The 20,066-nt window shown below is 34.7% G+C and overlaps 1 protein-coding gene across 2 annotated transcripts in view; it reads left to right on the top strand.

Moving 5' to 3' along the window:
- The first annotated feature begins 10,685 nt into the window (after nt 1-10,685).
- LOC111366029 overlaps nt 10,686-20,066 on the top strand; it is a 37,558-nt gene continuing 28,177 nt past the window's right edge. For both annotated transcript variants that reach the window (XM_022986657.1, XM_022986674.1), the window contains exons 1-7: nt 10,686-10,945; nt 15,004-15,183; nt 15,553-15,663; nt 15,990-16,325; nt 16,491-16,667; nt 16,760-17,044; nt 19,921-20,043. In XM_022986657.1, the coding sequence (XP_022842425.1) occupies nt 10,763-10,945; nt 15,004-15,183; nt 15,553-15,663; nt 15,990-16,325; nt 16,491-16,667; nt 16,760-17,044; nt 19,921-20,043 (1,395 nt within the window). In that variant the 5' untranslated portion in view covers nt 10,686-10,762. The remainder of the gene's footprint in view (nt 10,946-15,003; nt 15,184-15,552; nt 15,664-15,989; nt 16,326-16,490; nt 16,668-16,759; nt 17,045-19,920; nt 20,044-20,066) is intronic.

Genomic DNA, 20,066 nt, shown 5'->3' with positions numbered 1-20,066 from the left:
GGTTACTTAGCTCAAACACTTAATAACCAACTTAATTACTCCAAGACCTATGAGTAGAAGGGGTATGGGTGATGATTCCTGAATAAACTATAAATTAAACTATCATAGAACTTTGAAAATAAAATAAATAAAATAAAATAAAAGTTTGGGTTGCCTCCCAAGAAGCGCTTTTTTTAAGTCATTAGTTTGACTTGTGCCGCTGATTTATCTTGGTGGCTCAAACCAAGTTATTCCATCATAGCACTTTGTGCAATTTTTATTGATGCAGTCCTTTTTTGCTCTCTAGATTTTAACTTATCCATTCTTATCTCTACCAAAAAGTTATCCAAAATTTGGTTTTTTGTTCTGACAGCTTCGTTGATCAGGTGGTTCTTCTTCATCAATTCTACAACAATCATTTTTATTGGGAGGTTTCTCATATTAGATGTAATAATTGAATATCTTCTGCTTGTCCTCCACCCTCAAGATTAGTTTTCCATTCTCCATGTCAATAAGGGTTCGTCCCATTACTAAGAATGATCGACCCAATATAACTGGAATGTCTCGATCTTCTGATATGTCCAATACTTTTAATCCACAGGAAATATGAAATTTCCTACTTTTACGAGTACATCCTCAAGTTTGCCACATAGCCTTGCAATTGTTCTATCAGCTAGTTGTAGCGTTATTGATGTTGAATTGATTTTACCAAGTCCCAATTCCCTATAAATAGAATACGATATTAGATTGATACTAGCACCAATGCTACAGAATGCATTAATTGAACAGGGATTTCCAATTGAAATTGGTAAAGTGAAACTCTCTGGATCCTTCAATTTGGGAGGCAATTTGCTCTGGACTCTTGCATTACTTTCCTCAGTTAATGCCACAGTTTTAAACTCCGGAAACTTTCTTCTCTTTGTTAGCATCTCTTTCAAAAATTTTGTGTAACTTTGAATTTGTAGTATCGCATCAATGAACGGAACATTGATCTGGAGCTTCTTGAGAATATCGAGGAATTTTTCATAATTTGTGTCTTGTTTGTTCTTCTTGAGCTTTTGAGGAGAGGGAATGGGAAGCATGTAAGCTTTGTCTAGACTTGGTGTTTTGGTAGCTGATGTTTCTGTACTTTCTCCATTTTCAGTTGCGTTTGGTGTATATTTTTCTACCCTTGTAGCTTCATCAATCATTTCCTGGTCATCTTTTCTTTTGGTTCTCTCTGTAGTGATCTCTGGCGATTGTACCTCGCTTTTTGTATTTATGGTATGAATATTTTGCTCCATCAACTTCTTTCGAAGTCTTTGGGGGAAACGGAAGTGGAGGTACATATGCTTTAACTTTCACGGGGGCCCTGGGTGGATCGTTCTCCAATACTTTAATTTACCATTACCTGTTCCTTAGGATTTATCATAGTATTACCTAGCAATGTCCCTTGCGGACGTTCTGCAATTTGTTACACTAGCTGACCAATTTGTGTCTCCAGTTTCTTGATGAATGCCTGTTAATTTTGAAAGTTCATGTTAATTTGCTGGAACATTTTGTTCGTCTTCTGTACATATTGTTGAAACATCTCTCCCAAACTTGGTCTTCATCTTGCTGAAAATTGTTCCCATATGAGTTGAAATTACGGGAGCTATTTTGAATAAAGTTTACTTATTCCTCTGAAGAAGTGAGCATCATGCAGCTCTCTGTAGCATGATTTCTCCCACAATTCTCACATGCTGAATTGGCCATCATTGCATTTGCCCCATGTGTTTGCAATTTTACAAATAACTCTACCTGTTTTATTAAAGCTGCTATCTGTGCACTGGTAGATGTTGTACTGTCTAATTCATACATTATTGTTGCCTTTGGTGGTACCACTCTTTCTGATGAGAACATTGAATGTGTGGTGGCAATTAACTCAAATAGGTCCATGGTTTGTTGCACTAGTTTTCCTATGATTGATCCACCAGTGAGGCATCCACTTGAGATTTTGACAATAGTGTAAGTCCAATGTAGAAGTATTGCACTTGGTTTCCTAGAGTGATTCCATGGTTTGGATATTTTCTCATCAGCTCATTAAATCTATTCCATGCCTCGTGATAGCTTTCTCCATCTTTCTGTTGAAAAGCTTGAATTTTCAATCTGATTTTAGCTACTCTGGCTGGTGGAAAAAATTTATTGCAGAATTTTCTGGTTGGTTCTTCCCATGTAGTAATGCTGACATGAGGCTCTGCATCTAACCACTCCAATGCAGCATCTTTTAATGTAAATGGAAATAGTCGTAATTTAATAGCATCTTCATTGACCCCCGGAGCATGAAAGTTTTGACAATTTCTGAGAAATCTGGAGATACGTGTTTTCGGATTCTCATGAGGTTGCCTATAGAATTGCAGAGTATTGTTCATCAAGTTAATCCAATTTGTCCTGATCTGAAAGTTTTTCACCCCAAAATCTGGATATATAATACTGGAGCGCATGGGTGCTGCTATAGGTGTCAGGAACATTGATACCGGCAAATCACCTTCATTTATTTCCCTTCGCTCATGCTGCTGTTCCGGTGGTGCCACCACTCTTGCGGCCATTTGTCCAATCGGCTGAATAGGAATAGAGATTTGTTGATTGTCAGCTATCTGATGTTGTTGTTTTTGTTTATGTTCTTTACTTCTTCGTCTGAAAGTACGTTCTATCTTCGAATCAAACGGTTTAAATCGTCGTCTTGGGCACGGAGCATACAATAAGCACAGTTTTCTGTAGATAAAAAAAAAATAAACAAATCAAATAACAGTTAAAAATAAAAATAAATAAGACTAAAAGTAATAGTCCCGATAACGATGCCAAAAACTTGTTGTGTATTTTAGTTTCGCAAGTATACGAACCATAACGAGTAATAGTAAACCTAAGAGTCCAGATTATCGATCCCACAAAGACTATTTTCTAGCACTTAATTCAATTTTTTTCTTTAACTATTATTTGATGGAAATAAATTAAAAGTTGTATGATTTAAGTTTTAATCTAAAATCTAGAAAATAATTAAATGCTCACATGACTGGTTGGAAAATCAAATAATGAATGGATGTTAGGGCAGAATAACTTCACCTATTGATCCCCTTTACATCTCAAATTAAAACTCAATTTTAATGTAGTGTTCGGTCGAATTCTCCTATTGTATTTAATTTACCCATCTCGAGTTCTCATTGAGCTTATTCAACTAATTAAATTCCATATCTCTATACAAATTCAACTTAGTTAATCGAGTTCTTTGTTCTAGGAATTCAATTACGACCGCAATAAATGGTATATGTATCTTTACTCGTTATATCAATGTACTGAATTTTACTACATGGTCTAAATCCTAAACTCATATCTCTATTTGTAAAGAATTCACAAAAATCATCAAATTATTGATCAGATAATTTAATGCATTCAACTCATAGCAACATCAACACATGAAAAAAATTAAAAACTAAGAATCTTGATAAGAGAATATAAAGGATCTCAATTGGTTATATTATTCGCTCTAACAATGAATTTAGCTACTCATAATGCAAGAAGAAAAATAGTAAATTATCTTAGAATACATCACCGAATTTGTAATAAAGGTGTAGAAGAAAAAGTAAAATTCTAGCACCAAGATCTCATTCTCCTTCCAATCAATACTTCAAATCTTCAATTGCTTGGTGTTATTCTCTTTGAATTTCTCTTTTGAATCTCCCTTTTTGTTGTTTTGCCTCCCAATGTGTGAAGAACCACTCAAAAGTATGAGAAAGATGTATTTATAGGTGTCCCCTCCGTTTGTGTAGAAAGTAGGATTTTTATGGATTTCAAAACGGTCCAAAAAACGCGCCCTAAACAATCCTGGCATAGCGCTTAAGCGCTAGGAGCCAGAGCTTAAGCTCCGCAAACAAATTTAGGCAGTGCCTAAGCGCTGACTTTCAGGAAAAAATTAGAAACGTAGCGCTTGGGCGCTACTGGATAGCGCCTGGGCGCTTTCGTCAATTCGATCGCACTACACAATTTTTAGTCTTTTTATCATAACTTTTTCTCTCGATATCCAATCGAGGCAACTCAAGATGCACTGCAAAGCTAACTCAAAGGGATACAATTTTGCTTCAGATACCATTTCCAAATTCGATTATTTGCTATGTCAAAAGTGGGTCTCAATATGAGTCTAAAAATGATGCATACATTTCTTCGGTTGGAACTTGATGTGTGATCATAACTTGATTATATTTCATCACTTTGATCTTTTTCTTTATTCAATTGTCTTCGAGAACTCTTGAATCTTCATCTTGAGGTCCGACACAACTTTTGAGTATTTACACTTTAGTCCCTGAACTTTGGATCTCTTACAACTTAGCCACTTTCTCCAATTTTGGCAACTTTTGCTTATTTTCTTCAATTTCTTGTACTGTCATTGAATTTTACCTATTCAACATGAAATGCAATAATTTAGACCATAATTCATACGAGAAGCAAATAAATATCATCATTTTGAAATCTTAAAATAAGTGTATAAAATAAACTTATCACTCTTTAATCCTAAAACCGTTCAAACCTTTCTCGCAAAGAGAAAAAATGTTGGGCTATCTCCACCACCCACCCTCCAGCATGGTGCTACACCACCTTCTCATACTTTGAGGCCCAGGGATGGATGAAATTTTTTATACTTAATTATTCAATTCGATAGTCTCAACTTATGCCAAATATAAACATATTTTAATTGAAGTTTGGGTTAGGAGGAATGGAATAGAATTAATGAAACCATTTTAAGTAGACTATTACAACTCAAGACCCAAGATCGACTCAAACACTACAAAACACAGATGAAATCAAAGGCATCCGGTTCTCATCGATTGGACTCAAGTAAGCATTGTACCCATCTGTACAATGTTTAACAGCTCACGAACCATAGTCCTAAACCACGACATAGAGGCAGTAACTCAATGGACCAAATCTCTTCAAAATACCAACACAACCCTTTCAAACTGAAACCAAAGAATCACCAAGATTCAACACACTCAGCTGCACCAGAAAACCATAAGTTTATGGTCTAAAGAACAATAATCACGAGTAGAAGAGAAGGGAGAGACACCAAGTCTCGAAGGAGAGAAGATTCCACACACAGCACATGAAGAGACGCAAAAATAATGAAACAAGTGGGCCAAAAATATCTCAGACCAACTAATTTATAGAAATGGTCATCATCGTAGATGTTAGGTCTAGGAGATTTAAGGGTCCAGAGCCACACACGTGTATCATAAGGTTAGGGCTGGGTGGCCGGGTCATAGCACATTTCAACATTGCATTGTTGGACAATGGGCTAAGTAGTATCTATTGGATCATATTTTTTTATCATCTCCCAAATGGACCGGACCACCAAATTGATTTGGCATTACAGCCCAATATAGACATCTTTAATTAGTTATTTTAAGTCCATCGTTTAACGGTTTTGATTTCGAAATATGTGTCGCATGTTGATCATAGATTCTTCAATACGATACTAGAAACCTACCTTGGCGATCTAGAAATATAGCCTAAATATAAGTCAAATATATGATTTTCAAGAATCATGATTATTATATCCATTTTGTGCAATTATTTTTATCTCACTATTACAAACTCATCATTTAGTGGTTTTGAAAGTTGAAAGATGCATTACGAATTAAGCCGTGAGTACTTCAAAATGATATGAAGAATCATTCCTAACATTTACGCATTATAATTCAAACTTGACCCACAAACTCACTTGGTAAAATGGATATCTGCAAAATTTCCATTTTTTTGGTGTTGAGTGGGTGTCAACTCACACTTGTTGATCCCAAAGGTGATGCAAGATTGAAATTTAATGGCAATAATGAAATATTCAAGATCGCACCACGAAAATAAAATTAAAGTAAAGTAGAAAAAGAGAAACTAAGTAAATGAACGATGAATTTTATTAAACTCGACAATATGGAGAGAATAATACAACACATCGATAATGCTTCATCTAAAACTGACAAAGGAGTCTCTAATTTATAGACCACGTCCATAAACCTATTGGAGTCCTAAAAGGTAAGAAAATATAATAGAATTAGGTTAAACCGCGTAAAAGGAAAAAAATCTTGGATGTAATTTGATTTCTTTCCAAATTCAAGCTAAACGTGATCTTCCAAGATTTCAACCCAATTTTGAGGCATTAAACTTAACAATCTCCACCTTGACTCAAAATTTCGATGCAACGAACGGAACTCCAAAATTTCAGATCCATCTGCTTCGAAATGAACTGACCAATCTTCTCAACACAGTAACCAAAATCTCCATCACCAAACCATCGTCCTCTACACGGTGTCGACAAGCGACACCCAAATTCAAATCCTGGGTTCCCAAAATTCCACCAAGGAATTACTGTTGACCAAATAGGGTCGAAGCACACCATGTAGCAGAAATCATACCACATGCTGCATCAGAAGGCCTTTTGCTAGAATTGTCACCTTCAACGTCCCCTAAAGCATTCCAGACATTTTGACGCCACTGTACCTATATTCCATGAGTCCAACCCTAGCAACTGAACATAGTGTATCCGCTAAAATTGGTGGTAAAGCGGAATCATCAACGCTCTCACTAGTAGTGTTCTTAACCAACTTAGAGCTCGCCATAAAAAGTAACGTACTAAACTGAACTTTCACCACGGTACTAAACTTGTCCAAATGTCTCTTAGCTGGTTCTGCGTTCCCCTGCAAGATGTACAATTGAGACTTCTTCCATCCTTCCAGTACAACCTAGACACCCTTTAGGACCTTCAAGACTCCACTTCCACCAGAGAATTTATACCCTTTTACATCCAAGGTACTCAGCGATATGAGATCCTTTGTCAAGCCTGGAACATGGCGAACCTGATCAAGTGTCCTCACTGTCCCATCTTGTAGCCTCAATCTAACTCGATCGATTCCTGCAACCCGACAAGATTGGTTGTTTTCCATGACAACTCCACCTTGCTTCACCGTCTCATATGTCTGAAACAAAGCCCTATTGGAACACATATGATACGAACATGAAGAATCCAGAATCCACTCCCCAGGTTTGTATTCCCCATCAGATATAGCCAACATTACATCTCCATCATCTGAAAAATTCTCAACATGTTAGCCTCGTTACCTAATTGTCTCACATGATTTGCATGTAAATCACCTTTACCTTGCAACTTGTCGCAATCTTTTTTAATGTGTCATTTCCTCTTGTAGTAATAACAATACATATTGTTGTACCTCACCTTCGATCTACTCCTCCGTCGATCACCATGAGTAACCAGAGCATCCCCACCCTTAGATGTAGGATCTCCAACCAACAACTCCATCTTCTCCTTTGAGAACATGGCATCATATACCTCCTCAATGGTCAGCGTGTCACGACTATACAATATAGTATTACGAAACGACGAAAGAACTGGATAGCGAACACAACAGGATCAAGGCCAGATCCTCTTCATCATATTTTACCTCCAACGTCTCCAAATCTGCAACAATCTCCTTAAACACGATGGGATGGTCCTGCAGTAACCCTCCTTCCAGCATACGATGGGAATATAGCTTATGCTTTAGAGTCAATTTGCTCGTCAGACTCTTTGTCATGCACAACTGCTCTAACTTGAGCCACAAAGTAGCCGTGATCTTCTCCTTCAAGACATCCTGCAGAATATTATTGGATAAATGAAGATGAATCTGCACTAGAGCCTTTCGATCCCTTCGTTGTTTCTCCTCCATAAACAAATTTGTTGGCATCTTCTCAAAACCTAGCCGCCGTCTTCTCCTTCAAGACATCCTGCAAAATATTATTGGATAAGTGAAGATGAATCTGTGCTAGAGCCCTTCGATCCCTTCGTTGTTTTTCCTCCATAGACAAATTTGTTGGCATCTTCACAAAACCCAGCAAAGTATCTTCAAGATTCATCTGCGTTAACACAGCCCTTACCTTTACTTACCACAGCGAAAATCTTGTATTGCGATCCGACAGCGGAATTTCACACTTCAACGAATTCATCCTCAAAAAATCTCAACCAAATCACGAATAACCTGCAACCTGTGCTCTGATACCACTTGTTGATCCCAAAGGCGATGTAAGATTGAGATTTAGTGGCAATAGTGAAATATTCAAGATCACACCACGAAAACAAGATTAAAGTAAAGAAGAAAAAGAGAAACTAAGTAGAGGAACGATGAATTTTATTAAACCCGACACTATGGAGAAAATAATACGGACATCAATAATTTTTCATCTAAAACTGACAAAGGAGTCTCTATTTTATAGGCTACGTTCATAAACCTAATGAAGTCCTAAAAGGTAAGAAAATATACTAGAATAAGGTTAAACTACGTAAAAGGAAAAAAATCTTGGATGTAATTTGATTTCTTTCCAAATTCAAGCCGAACGTGATCTTCCAAGATTTCAACCCAATTTTAAGGTATTGAACCTAACAACACTCTACACCCCTTCTTAGAGCAGAGCTTAATTTATATTCCAAATATGAGAGCAATAATAAGAAAAATGATATATAACCACATAAGCGCATGCTCAAATTTATAGAGATTCATCTATTCACATTATACCATATAGTATTCATAAATCTGTCAACGTTTCCTGTGCAACAGGTAATTCATTCTGGCATCTCGGGTAATCTTATATCATTGGGCACCGTAGACTTCATCCCAATATCTAGTGGTTTTCTCGAGGCATTAGCGAAGAAACAGCATAATTATGAGGCACAATACTGCTTCAAGTCCTTGAAAAAATGGCTCCTGATACTTGGTTTGATGAATCAATTTTACACTGTAAACTAATTGAAAACATTACTGAGTATACAGATTTCACTCAGCCGTTTAACAGATTGTAATAATTATTGCCGTTTTGGAGAAAAATTATGCCATATCACTTCACATATGATAGTGTGAACATATTTATCTTGAGCCACTGGAACAGGACTAGAATCAAACTGACGAGCTGGTTCGGTTCACTCGTTAATAAAATTGATTTAATTCCTGGTTATTCGAAAGTTCCAAAATCATGTTTTCCATTCTGTCAATTATATCGACCATTAAATTAATTTTGCATAGATATAGTGTAGAGTGTACATGTATTTACTATTCACTGGGAGCGGAGGCAGCGGGGTAAAGTGCTAGGCTCCCTAGCCCATATAAATGCCTAAGAAGAAATTGTAGAATTCTGGCCCAATTATTAGCATTAGCTCAACTCTAGCTAGAATCTCAACCCAAGTCCAATGGTCAATTATTCAAATTGTATTAAAGACACTATAATTATTAAATACTCTTTTCATGACAGTCGTGAAATGTGAATATTATATTGTCAAATTAGATATTCTATTTAATGCATGTTTGACTAAAATTTAGTTATAATTACCACTTCCGTCCCAATTATATAAACTGATTTTCCTTTTTTTCTTGTCCCAAATAAATAGGTCTGTTTTTTAATTTAGAATATTTTGTTTTGTTCCTTTACTAATATACCTTTATTCAATTTTCTCCACTTAATATGTCAACTTTTTGAAATAATTCAAACACACACATTCTCACTTCTTAGAAAATGGAACAATTTTTATTTCTTCTTCTTCAAATTGAATCATTCAAAATCTTTACTAATTCCAATAATAATTTACTACTACATATTGGAAATTAAATAGGGGTAATCTAGGAAAAATCTTGGCAAAAATTAATTTTTCAATGACTTTCAAAAAGATTTTTCAATCCGTGTGAAAAATGAAATAAGCCTATATAATTGGGACGATGGAGTATGAAGTAAATTTTATTATAGATAATTTGTATTGATTAAGTAAATTACTTATTTTAATAGTTAGATACAATATATATTTTATTAAATTTAAAAGTAATTATTTTTTTTCTACGTATATTTTCATTTATTACTTATATATTTATAAAAAAATATATATATTTTGATCGTAAAATAGATAGTATGAAAAAAATAAACAACTTACTATAGATTTGATATTGACAATAAAAGAATATTTGTCAAAACTTATTTATTTATAAAGTGATCTATATATGAGTATATTCTTGAAATCGAGCAAAAAGAGGACGTGAACTAAATTTAATTTAATTGACCCTCGAAATTCTTAGTTGATTTTTCTCACTTTAATTGAGATTCTTCACTCACTTTAAAATGTGGTGATATAGAAGATTGATGAACACACCAAATAATATTTCGAGATAATAATATATGGATTACGGTGATATACTATTGATTGCATGTTTTGATCAAACTTTCAATTGCTAGGAAAGATTGGTTGTCAAAGTTACTAGAAGAATACTAGTTAAATAATTTTTTAAAATTTTCATTGGTAGATATTTATGTTTGCTTATTTCTATCATGATTCAGTTAGTTTATATTTTTAAGGTAAGCGTCGATTTTTTATTTTTATTATTATTTTATTTTTTTTATTTCATTGAGTGTCTTATACTTTTATTGTGAACGTCACGAGAATAGCCTCTAACTCGATTTCTTGTGGCGTAATTTCATTAAAAAAAAAAAATTTAAGTTTGATGTTCATCCCAACATTATTTTCTTGCTTCACCCCTACTATTCACCATATTTAAAAGTCAATATAGAAAATTCTTTCTAGCTGTTGTAATTTCTCTTCGAGGGATTGACTTTTCAAAACGGGATTATGCAAGCGTTTAAGATGATCAAGAAAGCAGATTTCAGACAGTTTGTAGGGGGAGAGAGAGAGAGAGAGAGAGAGAGAGAGAGAGAGAGAGAGAGAGAGAATTTCTTGGAGTATACAAAAAACATGTCGATACAGAGATATTTATACATATGTATAGGAATAGTGATGATTGGAACAATGGGAGCTGATATGTACTGTGTTAAGGGGCAGCCACAAAGGATTCTTTTGGATACAGATGTGGATACCGACGATTTATTTGCTCTTCTGTACCTTTTGAAGCTCAATAGATCTGAATTTGATTTGCAGGTACACATCTTCGACGATAAATGCTTGTTACAATTTGTTGTCACACAATAATACTTGACAGGAACAAAATTTTTGTCCTTTTTTCTTCTTTAAATATTGTCTGGTGCTTTCTGATCCACCCATCCCCAACATGCTGCTGTTCTTACAATTCCGTAATCTTGTTCAAGTTTGTTTGAGTTGACTGTGTGAATCATTTTTCTCCATTTGGTTTCGTTCCTTCTCTAAAATCTCTTTTACGAGCTTTCATTTTATGTGAAATGTATCTTAACTGCGTAAATTTTACGTTTCTTAATTTATCATCCATATTTAATATTCATTTCTCTTGAAATCTTTGCACAATGCCCTATTGTTGCAAAGGTGTACGTGTACTTTGTTTTGTGGAATTATAAATTAGTGGTCGTAGTTAATACCCATATTTTATTTTGATGAAGTTACGGGCAAAGTTCCGGAAGCAACAAAACCTGGTTGCTTAAGTCAACTCCAGATTGTGTTTTTTCAGCCTTGGGAGGCTAAAAATGACTTCTTAGTTGATTTTTCAGCTAGTTCCAAGAATAGTATACAGATTAAAAAGTATGACTGATTTCATCTAAAAGAACATGGGTCTGCTATAAGCATGGCTCAACGTAGCATTAAAAAAATTAAAAATTTACTTCAAGTTTTGACTTCGCTATTTTTTTAAGTTATAAAAAATTGAACTCTTCCGTCAGCATTTAGAAGCATGATTCGACGTGATATTAGAAATAGAGGCGGTCCTAAAAATGCACAAGTGGTATGATCGTATAGAGCCTAAGGGTACCAAATTTTTTTTTTATCTAATAATTTTAAATTTTAAATTTTTTATTATTTTGTTAGTTAAAGGACACAATATTTATGAAAAAAGAGGTAGAAATGACTCTTATTTAACATAATTGTCCTGTGTATCATGCCAAGACATTTATTAGAGCAAGGGCGAGGATTCACATGGCTTAGGTTCCTTCATAGCTAATTTCAATAAGTAGTACTTAGCTAATTTCAATAAGTAGTACTTAACTGTTTTTCTTTATGAATTATTTCTTTATTAATTGTAGGCATTTGACTTGACTTGATTTGATATGCAATTGTCTTGTAATTAAGCTCATTCGATGTTGTAAAATATGAAAGCATGTTGTGATCATTTTGACATTGATCTAAGACATGTAAATTTTTGTGATTTTGATGGCGAAGATTTGTTTCAAGAGTAAAAAATTTTGTGAACTATTTTACCAAAAGAAATAAAGATGATTTTTGATATATTGACTTATTTGAAAATATTGGATTGATTTTTGAATACATTTATTGTTTATAAAATACTAAAGACAATTCATGTTATTGTTGCATCTATCAAAAGAAGCTTTTCAAATTGAAGTTATTAAAATCTTATTTGCGATCAACCATGATACAAGAACAATTAAATGGATTAGCTTTGATATCTATTGAACAAGGTTTGCTCGAACACATTAATTATGAAAGTCTAATTATTGAGTTTGCTTCTAAAAATGCGAGAAAAAATACATGATTTGTTGCATTTTAAGGTTTACACGTGGTGTTTGTTGTATTTAATTTCAAGGTTTGCTTATATGAAATTTCACGAAGGGCCTAGTGGCCTGGATATTGTTTGCTGATGACATATGAATTTTGATGAAGTGCAGGCGATGTTTTAGAACTTTACTTGCATTTTTCTTATTCACGACATGTGAAAAAGTAGATAAATATTTAAATATCGTATTTTTGTAATGAAATTATTTATTAGAATATATATATTTTTTAATTACATGAAAAAGGACCCATTTTAAAATGTAACACAAGAAACATAAAATCTCAAGGTCAGCCCTAATTAAAAAAAAAAAATTTGCCCTCAAGTTTTGACTTCACTAATTTTTAAAGTTATAGAGAATTGAATTCTTCCTGCACACAAGGCAATGTCGTAGACAAAGTATAGAAAATTAATTTTGTCACAATCTCTGCTCTTTTTGGTCAAGAAATCGATTGACCTCGTATGCATAGCCTTTAAAAAAGTATCCCTCCTTTCCTCTACCACTCATTGGAGTAAGCATATGAAATTTTCCGTTGAATGGTTCAACTATGAGGGCTAAAATGGCTCCACTATATGGAGAAGAATTAAACAATTTGTAATTGTTTATTGACATTTTAGATTACCCGATCCCACCACTCCTCTCACATGAGGTCGGGTCCCATGTGGGGGTTATGACGTGGGGTCCGACCCCCATATGAGACGAGTAGGTGGGCCTGAGTAAATCAAAGTGTGAACAAACAAGTACAAGTAACATGACCTATATGGAGAAAGGTGTAGTTGCCAATTTTTGTGAACTTAAGTATGAGTTAGCTACTTTTGCTCACCGTACACGTGTTGAGCTAGAAAGAAGATTTAGATGAATGGTTGAGCTAGAAGGAAGATTTACATGAATGGTTGAGGGTTAATGCAATGCTAGTGATTCAACTTTGAGTGGAGGTGCATTCATGTCACTCGTTTTCAATTTGGTGTAAATTTGGACACTTGTTTTCAATTTAGTGCGACCAGTCACCAAATTCGATTTACTTGTGATATGGTCACTTTTTACATTATTGTCAATTCAACTAACGAAATATGATGACTTTAATGTAAAAAATAATGAATAACTGACGTGTAAAAATGTTCATTTAGTTTATGCCCTTTCAAAAATAAATAAATAAAAATTAAAATGAATGGTGTGCATTGTTGTGTGATGTGAATATATAAGGTAGTCATAATATCCAAATCATTATAATACATGAGTTAACTTGACGGACAATGAAATGATGAATGACTAGATTCGCAAGCATGTCAGAGTTGGGTGACTTGATTTCTCCAAATTGAAGATGAGTGACTAGATTTGTAAACAATAAGGGGGTGCCATGTGTGCAATATGGACACCATTATGGTGTCCATAATGTACACCAAGCATCACTCTATATATATAGATATATTTTTTTTTTATTTTTTATTTTTTCCTTCTGTTCTTTCACAGTGGAAGCTCTTATTTTTATTGAAAACTTCAATGAACTAGAAAGAGATATACATTGAGAAGCGTAGTCATAATATCCAAATCATTATAATACATGAGTTAACTTGACGGACAATGAAATGATGAATGACTAGATTCGCAAGCATGTCGGAGTTGGGTGACTTGATTTCTCCAAATTGAAGATGAGTGACTAGATTTGTAAACAATAAGGGTTGCCATGTGTGCAATATGGACACCATTATGGTGTCCATAATGTACACCAAGCATCACTCTATATATATGGATAGATTTTTTTATTTTTTTATTTTTTTTCCTTCTGTTCTTTCACAGTGGAAGCTCTTATTTTTATTGAAAACTTCAATGAACTAGAAAGAGATATACATTGAGAAGCAAAGTCTTGCTAGTGAACCTAAGCATATCCTATCTAATCACGGTTATTTCCAGTAAAACCAGCTATGGACACGATAGAGTCGCAGAAAAAGGTTTAGGTAGATGTGTTTAAAACATAATCTAAAGTCGTGAACATGAATCTGAATTGTGAAGTGGATTCATGAATATTGGTACAGAGCAGAGTAGTTGTCAATATTGAATCAAGAAATAGGATTATGTATCAGTGATATTATTAATGAAATCCATGAATAGATATCAAATGCATTAGTCTCGAAAGCATGTATTATCGTATAAATGACTGTATAATACTCGTGCACAAGTAGTATAAAATAAAATGCTCCTGCTACAAGTATAATTAGGAGTCTTACGCAATGTTTAAAAAGCTCAGTCTAAAAATACTAAGTAAAAGAAATACATCTTCAAGAAAATAAACTTCTGTGCTCTCATAGAACCTATAACCGAAAATCTCCCAGAGAGGGATAAGAGCAAGTGGAGCAAAAATAGTTTCCAGGAGATGGGAAGTGAAAATTATTAGTCGAATGGGAAGTTTAAGAATAAGCAGCGATTATATGATAACGAGCAAAAAATACCCAACTTTTGAACTAAGGCTTGGTTTGTTGTAGTAAAATCATCACCATCTTGATGCAGGCAATTACCATAAACACAAATGCATGGACTGATGCTGGACATGCTGTAAATCAAGTCTATGATGTTCTTTACATGATGGGACGCGACGACATTGCAGTTGGAGTAGGAGGTGAAGGTGCAATACTTGAAGATGGTACCATTATGCAGAATGTTGGTGGATATCTGCCTATAATTGAGCAGGTTTTTCCCTGACTTTTCATATACAATATTCATATAGCAACTCATCAACACATATATACTCGAGGAAGCTAATTGATGAAGAAAATGACAAGTTTTTCCTTTTTCTCTGCCTTTATGTTGCTTGCAACATTTTTAAAGGTAAGTCAGCCGTATGCATACTCGAGGAAGGTAATCATGAAAGAAGAAAGACATTTATTATACGATTATCACTTTAGCTTGCATAAATACTACTAGGTAGCCAGGGGGATGACATGGCTTCATGCTATAGACACGAAGTGTATAGCGAATTAGATTTATAACTTATAGCCTCGCATTGGAATATTTGTCATCGCCTTTTCAATGTATTGATAATTTGGCTCATTTTCTTAGGGGAATGGAACAGCAGGATATTGTAGGTACAGACAAGCCATTCCAGTAGGTCCTGGAGGAAGATTAGATATTGATACAAACTATGGATTTCGAAAAAGCTTTCTTCCACAGGTATGGCACCCTATATATCAATTATTTCTAGTAGAAAAGTATGTTGGTTTCGAAGAATAGATATGGTCCAAGTAAGTCTACCGAAGTTTTTGCTCCTATTCTCCAAGGAATGCGAATGGATATATGAACAATTTGCGCATGTTTGGTACATAACACTAGACAATATAATTGTTCGAAAAAATATAAGATTGTACTTCTTTATCTTCATTAATATTGTCTAGTACTGTCGAGTCCAGCTTACAAAACAAGCTACCAATGCATCTTTCCAGCTCTGTTCCTCATTCTCTCTTTCGCCTAAAATTTCTGAACTTAAAACTTGGAATCAGGGTAGGAGGAAGTACTCACCACTAAGGCAGCCCACTGCTCAGCAAGTAATGATAGACAAAATTTCTGCTGGTCCAATCACTGTACTCATTATTGGAGCGCACACAAATTTTGCGATTTTTCTTATGAATAATCCACATTTGAAGAAAAACATTGAGCACATTTATGTCATGGGCGGTGGTGTGAGATCGAAAAACCCAACTGGTTGCTGCCCTCGGAAGGCCATCTCAGCATGCCAAACTCGGCAGTGTGGAAACCGTGGCAATTTGTTCACTGCCTACACGTACAATCCTTATGCAGAATTCAATATGTTTGGAGATCCTTTTGCTGCATATCAGGTACCTAAGATGTTAGATTGGGTGTCATGTTAGAAATGAAGCCATATCCTAATTATAATAATAATAATAAAATCTAACCACATAAAGCGCACTCAAATTTACAGTGGTTCATCTTTACACGTAGTGAATGATTCATAAATCTGTCATTGTTTCATTGTGAAACAGGTGATTCATTCTGGCATCCCAGTTACTCTTATACCATTGGACGCCACAAACACCATCCCAATAACTAGAGAATTTTTCGATGCGTTCGAGAAGAATCAGCATACGTATGAGGCACAATACTGCTTCATGTCCTTGAAAATGGCTCGGGATACTTGGTTTGATGATCAATTTTACACGGTAGACTAATTGAAAACATTGCGTTGAGTAAACAGAGTTCATTCAAACACTAAGTAGATGAGACTTACTGATTGAAATCTCATTTATGACAGAGTTATTTTATGTGGGATTCATTTACAATCGGCGTAGCTACTTCAATCATGCGTAATGGAAAACCCCAAAATGGAGAAAACGAATTTGCTGAGATGGAGTATATGAATATTACTGTCATTACCTCAAATAAGCCTTATCAAATATCTGATGGCTCAAATCCATTCTTTGACGGGTTGAAAGTTCCTAAATTCAACTTAAAGAGAAATGGAGTCCACAGTGGCCATGTTCAGACAGGAATTCGAGATCCATTTTGCCTAGTAAAGAATGGAAAGGGCAGATGCAAGGTAAGTATATGCCTCTTATTTGTAGCTAATGAGAAATATGTTTTTTCTTCCTTTGCTTCTCCTCGATGAAGTTAGCACAGTGTTAGAAAACTACTAAGGATTATGTATGCTTCAATACCACTTGCTAGGAATCGAGCCCTTGGTTGTGAAGAATTACGTATCACATTGATACCACTTATTAACAAATCTAACCAAGTAGTTGCATGCTCTAATACCACTTGTAAGAGAATAACGAGATATGACAGAATATGAAGTAAAGATTACAACACAAGAACACAACGAATTAACGTGGAAAACACTATGGGTGGAGAAGGAGAATTTTATTCATGAGAAGAGAAAAGATACAATAAATTTTATTCTAATTCTATAAAATGAAGTCTAAATGCTTGTTTGAGCCCAAATTTTTTCAAGAATGCACTTTTTCAAAACTTATTTTCAACCACATATTCTTCTATAAAATAATTATACACATATTTTAAAAAAATTTCCTTACTTTTTAATCACACATTCTTCAAAAAATTATTATTGCATAATGAATTTTATCCCAAAAACGGATATCAAACAGGGGCTAAGACTTTATTCAAAGCCAATAATCACATGGAGTATATATGGGTCCTAAAGAAATTTATTATAGATGGAAAGAGGAAAAAAGACAAGCTAGAAAAAGAAAACTATGTTTCCCGGAATAACACTATCGATAAGACCCAGGCGGGCAGCACGCAGCGCTCGAGCAAAAAAGCAAGCGGTAGTCCAAAGCCTCTAATGATGCTCAGGAGCCTTGTTTCGTGTCCAAAATCATTTTTTTTTTCTTCGTGAATGGCGGCTAGAGGCCCAAATTGATGTTTCTAAAACTCCAGTGTCTAATTTTGATTCCTCTAATATCATTCTTCAAACAGTCCACCAAAAAATCCAACGGAGTTTGGGTCAAACTTCAACAAATGTCCACCTAAACAAATTCCAATACAATGAACAAACTTCGAAATTTTTCACCTTGTGACAAATTCCACTACAAAGAATAAACGAATAACTCTTCAACAAAACCCTCCAACATAAATTTCTCTACCTCTTCCACAAAACCTAACTAGGGCAAACACAATAATAATAATAAAATCAACTGAATCCAAGCACCGTTCAATAATTATCTCCACAAAAGACAAAATCACAAATAATTTAATAATCACCAAACAGGGTAAAACCACGCCATGAAACAGAAGCAATACTACCAAATGTTTTGTAGAAGGTTCTTTGCTAGACTCAATATGTTAACCACACTTAAAGCATACATAACTAAAACAGCTTCCCCGTACCTCTATGTAGGCCTAATATCTCTCGTAGGTCTGTCTCTAGCAATTGAATACGATGACATTGCTGGTGGTGACAAAGCAGCATTATCCATAATCTCTAAACTAGACTGAGATGTATTCTTCAAAATGGATCCCAAACCAAACTCCAACACTATTGTAACAAATTGAATATTCACCAAAGTACTAAACCTCTGTTGATTGATCCAAAAATTCTGTATAACCAAGCACTACTTATGATCAAAATTAACATGGGTACCAAATTTGCTTGAATCACGAACAACAATAAAAAACTAATTCCACCCGAGCTAGTAGCAGGTTCCTCAATGCCAAATTTGCTCGAATCACAAGCAACCCGATCACAACCAACTTCATCAAAGTCAATTCTTATTTAACTATAAGAAACCAAATTAACCTCATCAAACCGCTCATGAGGTCTAATCTTCAATTTAGTGATAGTTGTGTCAAACATGATAGTCAAACCTTCCAAGACATATAATTCGATTTTTACGTTGCTTTTCCTCCAGCATCCAAACAAAAACTGCCATAACTAAAAAGCCTTGTTTCAATCCAAAAGTGGAGTATCAAACTTCATACTTGCCATCCTGATTATCAAACCTTGCTATAAAACGAAACCAAAAATGTTGTCCCATAAAATTGCCAAACATTGGCTCTGATACCACTTGTTAGAAAACTAGCAAGGACTATGTATGCTAAAATACCCCTTGCTAGAAATTGAGCTCTTGGTTGTGAAAAATTACAAATCGCATTGAAACCACTTGTTAACCAATTCAACAAAGTAGTTGCACGTGCTTATACCATTTGTTAGAGAATAGTGAGATATGATAGAATATGAATTAAAGATCACAATACAAGAACGCAAAGAATTAACGTGGAAAACACCATAGGTAAAGGATGAGAATTTTATTCATAAGGAGAAAAAAAATACAATGAATTGTATTCTAATTCTATACAATGAAGTCTAAGACCTAATTCAAAGTCAATAATCACATGAAGTATATATACGACTTAAAGGAATATATTATAGATGGAAAGATGATAAAAAGAAGCTAGAAAAATGAAAACAATATTTCTCGAAATAAAATTGCCGCTTGAGCTACAGGCAAGCACCAGACGCATGACAGGCGGAGCTCGAGCGAAAAAGCAGGCGGTGAGCTTGCATCAACCTAGTGCCATGAACGACTCTCCGGCGCCTTGTTTCGAGTCGAAACTTCGTTTGTTCTTCATGAATGGCGTCAAAGGGCCCAAAATGATGCTCTACTTTGATCCCTCTAATACAATTCTTCAAACGGTCTACCAAAAAACCCAACGGGAGAATAATTTGTTATGGATAAATCCCTAATCTCAGTTACTAGATCATTAATAAATGGAATGAAAAAAAAAAAAAAAAACCACACGGGAAGGTAAACAAACAAAATATAAGGGCTTCACCTCAATGTGAGAGCTGAAGTACAGTAGAGCTATTGATTCTGTTTTCCATTTTTGGCTTAATGCTGCTATTCTTACATATCATGTTTACTTCTTCTTCTCCAACGTAATGCATAATTTTATCAGGATGGCTATACGAAAGAAGTGGCGGGTCGAGAAGCAGTGCCTGTGCTTGTTGCTGTTAGAGCAAAGCCTGATAATGACAATAGCAGCTCCTTAACAAGAGAATTTTATAAAAGCTTTCTAGATGTAAGTTGCAGAATTTTTTCCAA

The sequence above is a fragment of the Olea europaea genome, chromosome 2, assembly GCF_002742605.1.
Source record: "Olea europaea var. sylvestris chromosome 2, O_europaea_v1, whole genome shotgun sequence".
NCBI classification, from domain to species: domain Eukaryota; kingdom Viridiplantae; phylum Streptophyta; class Magnoliopsida; order Lamiales; family Oleaceae; genus Olea; species Olea europaea.
The sequence above is the reverse complement of the archived record's forward strand: the minus strand, read 5'-3'. Positions and strand labels throughout refer to the sequence as shown.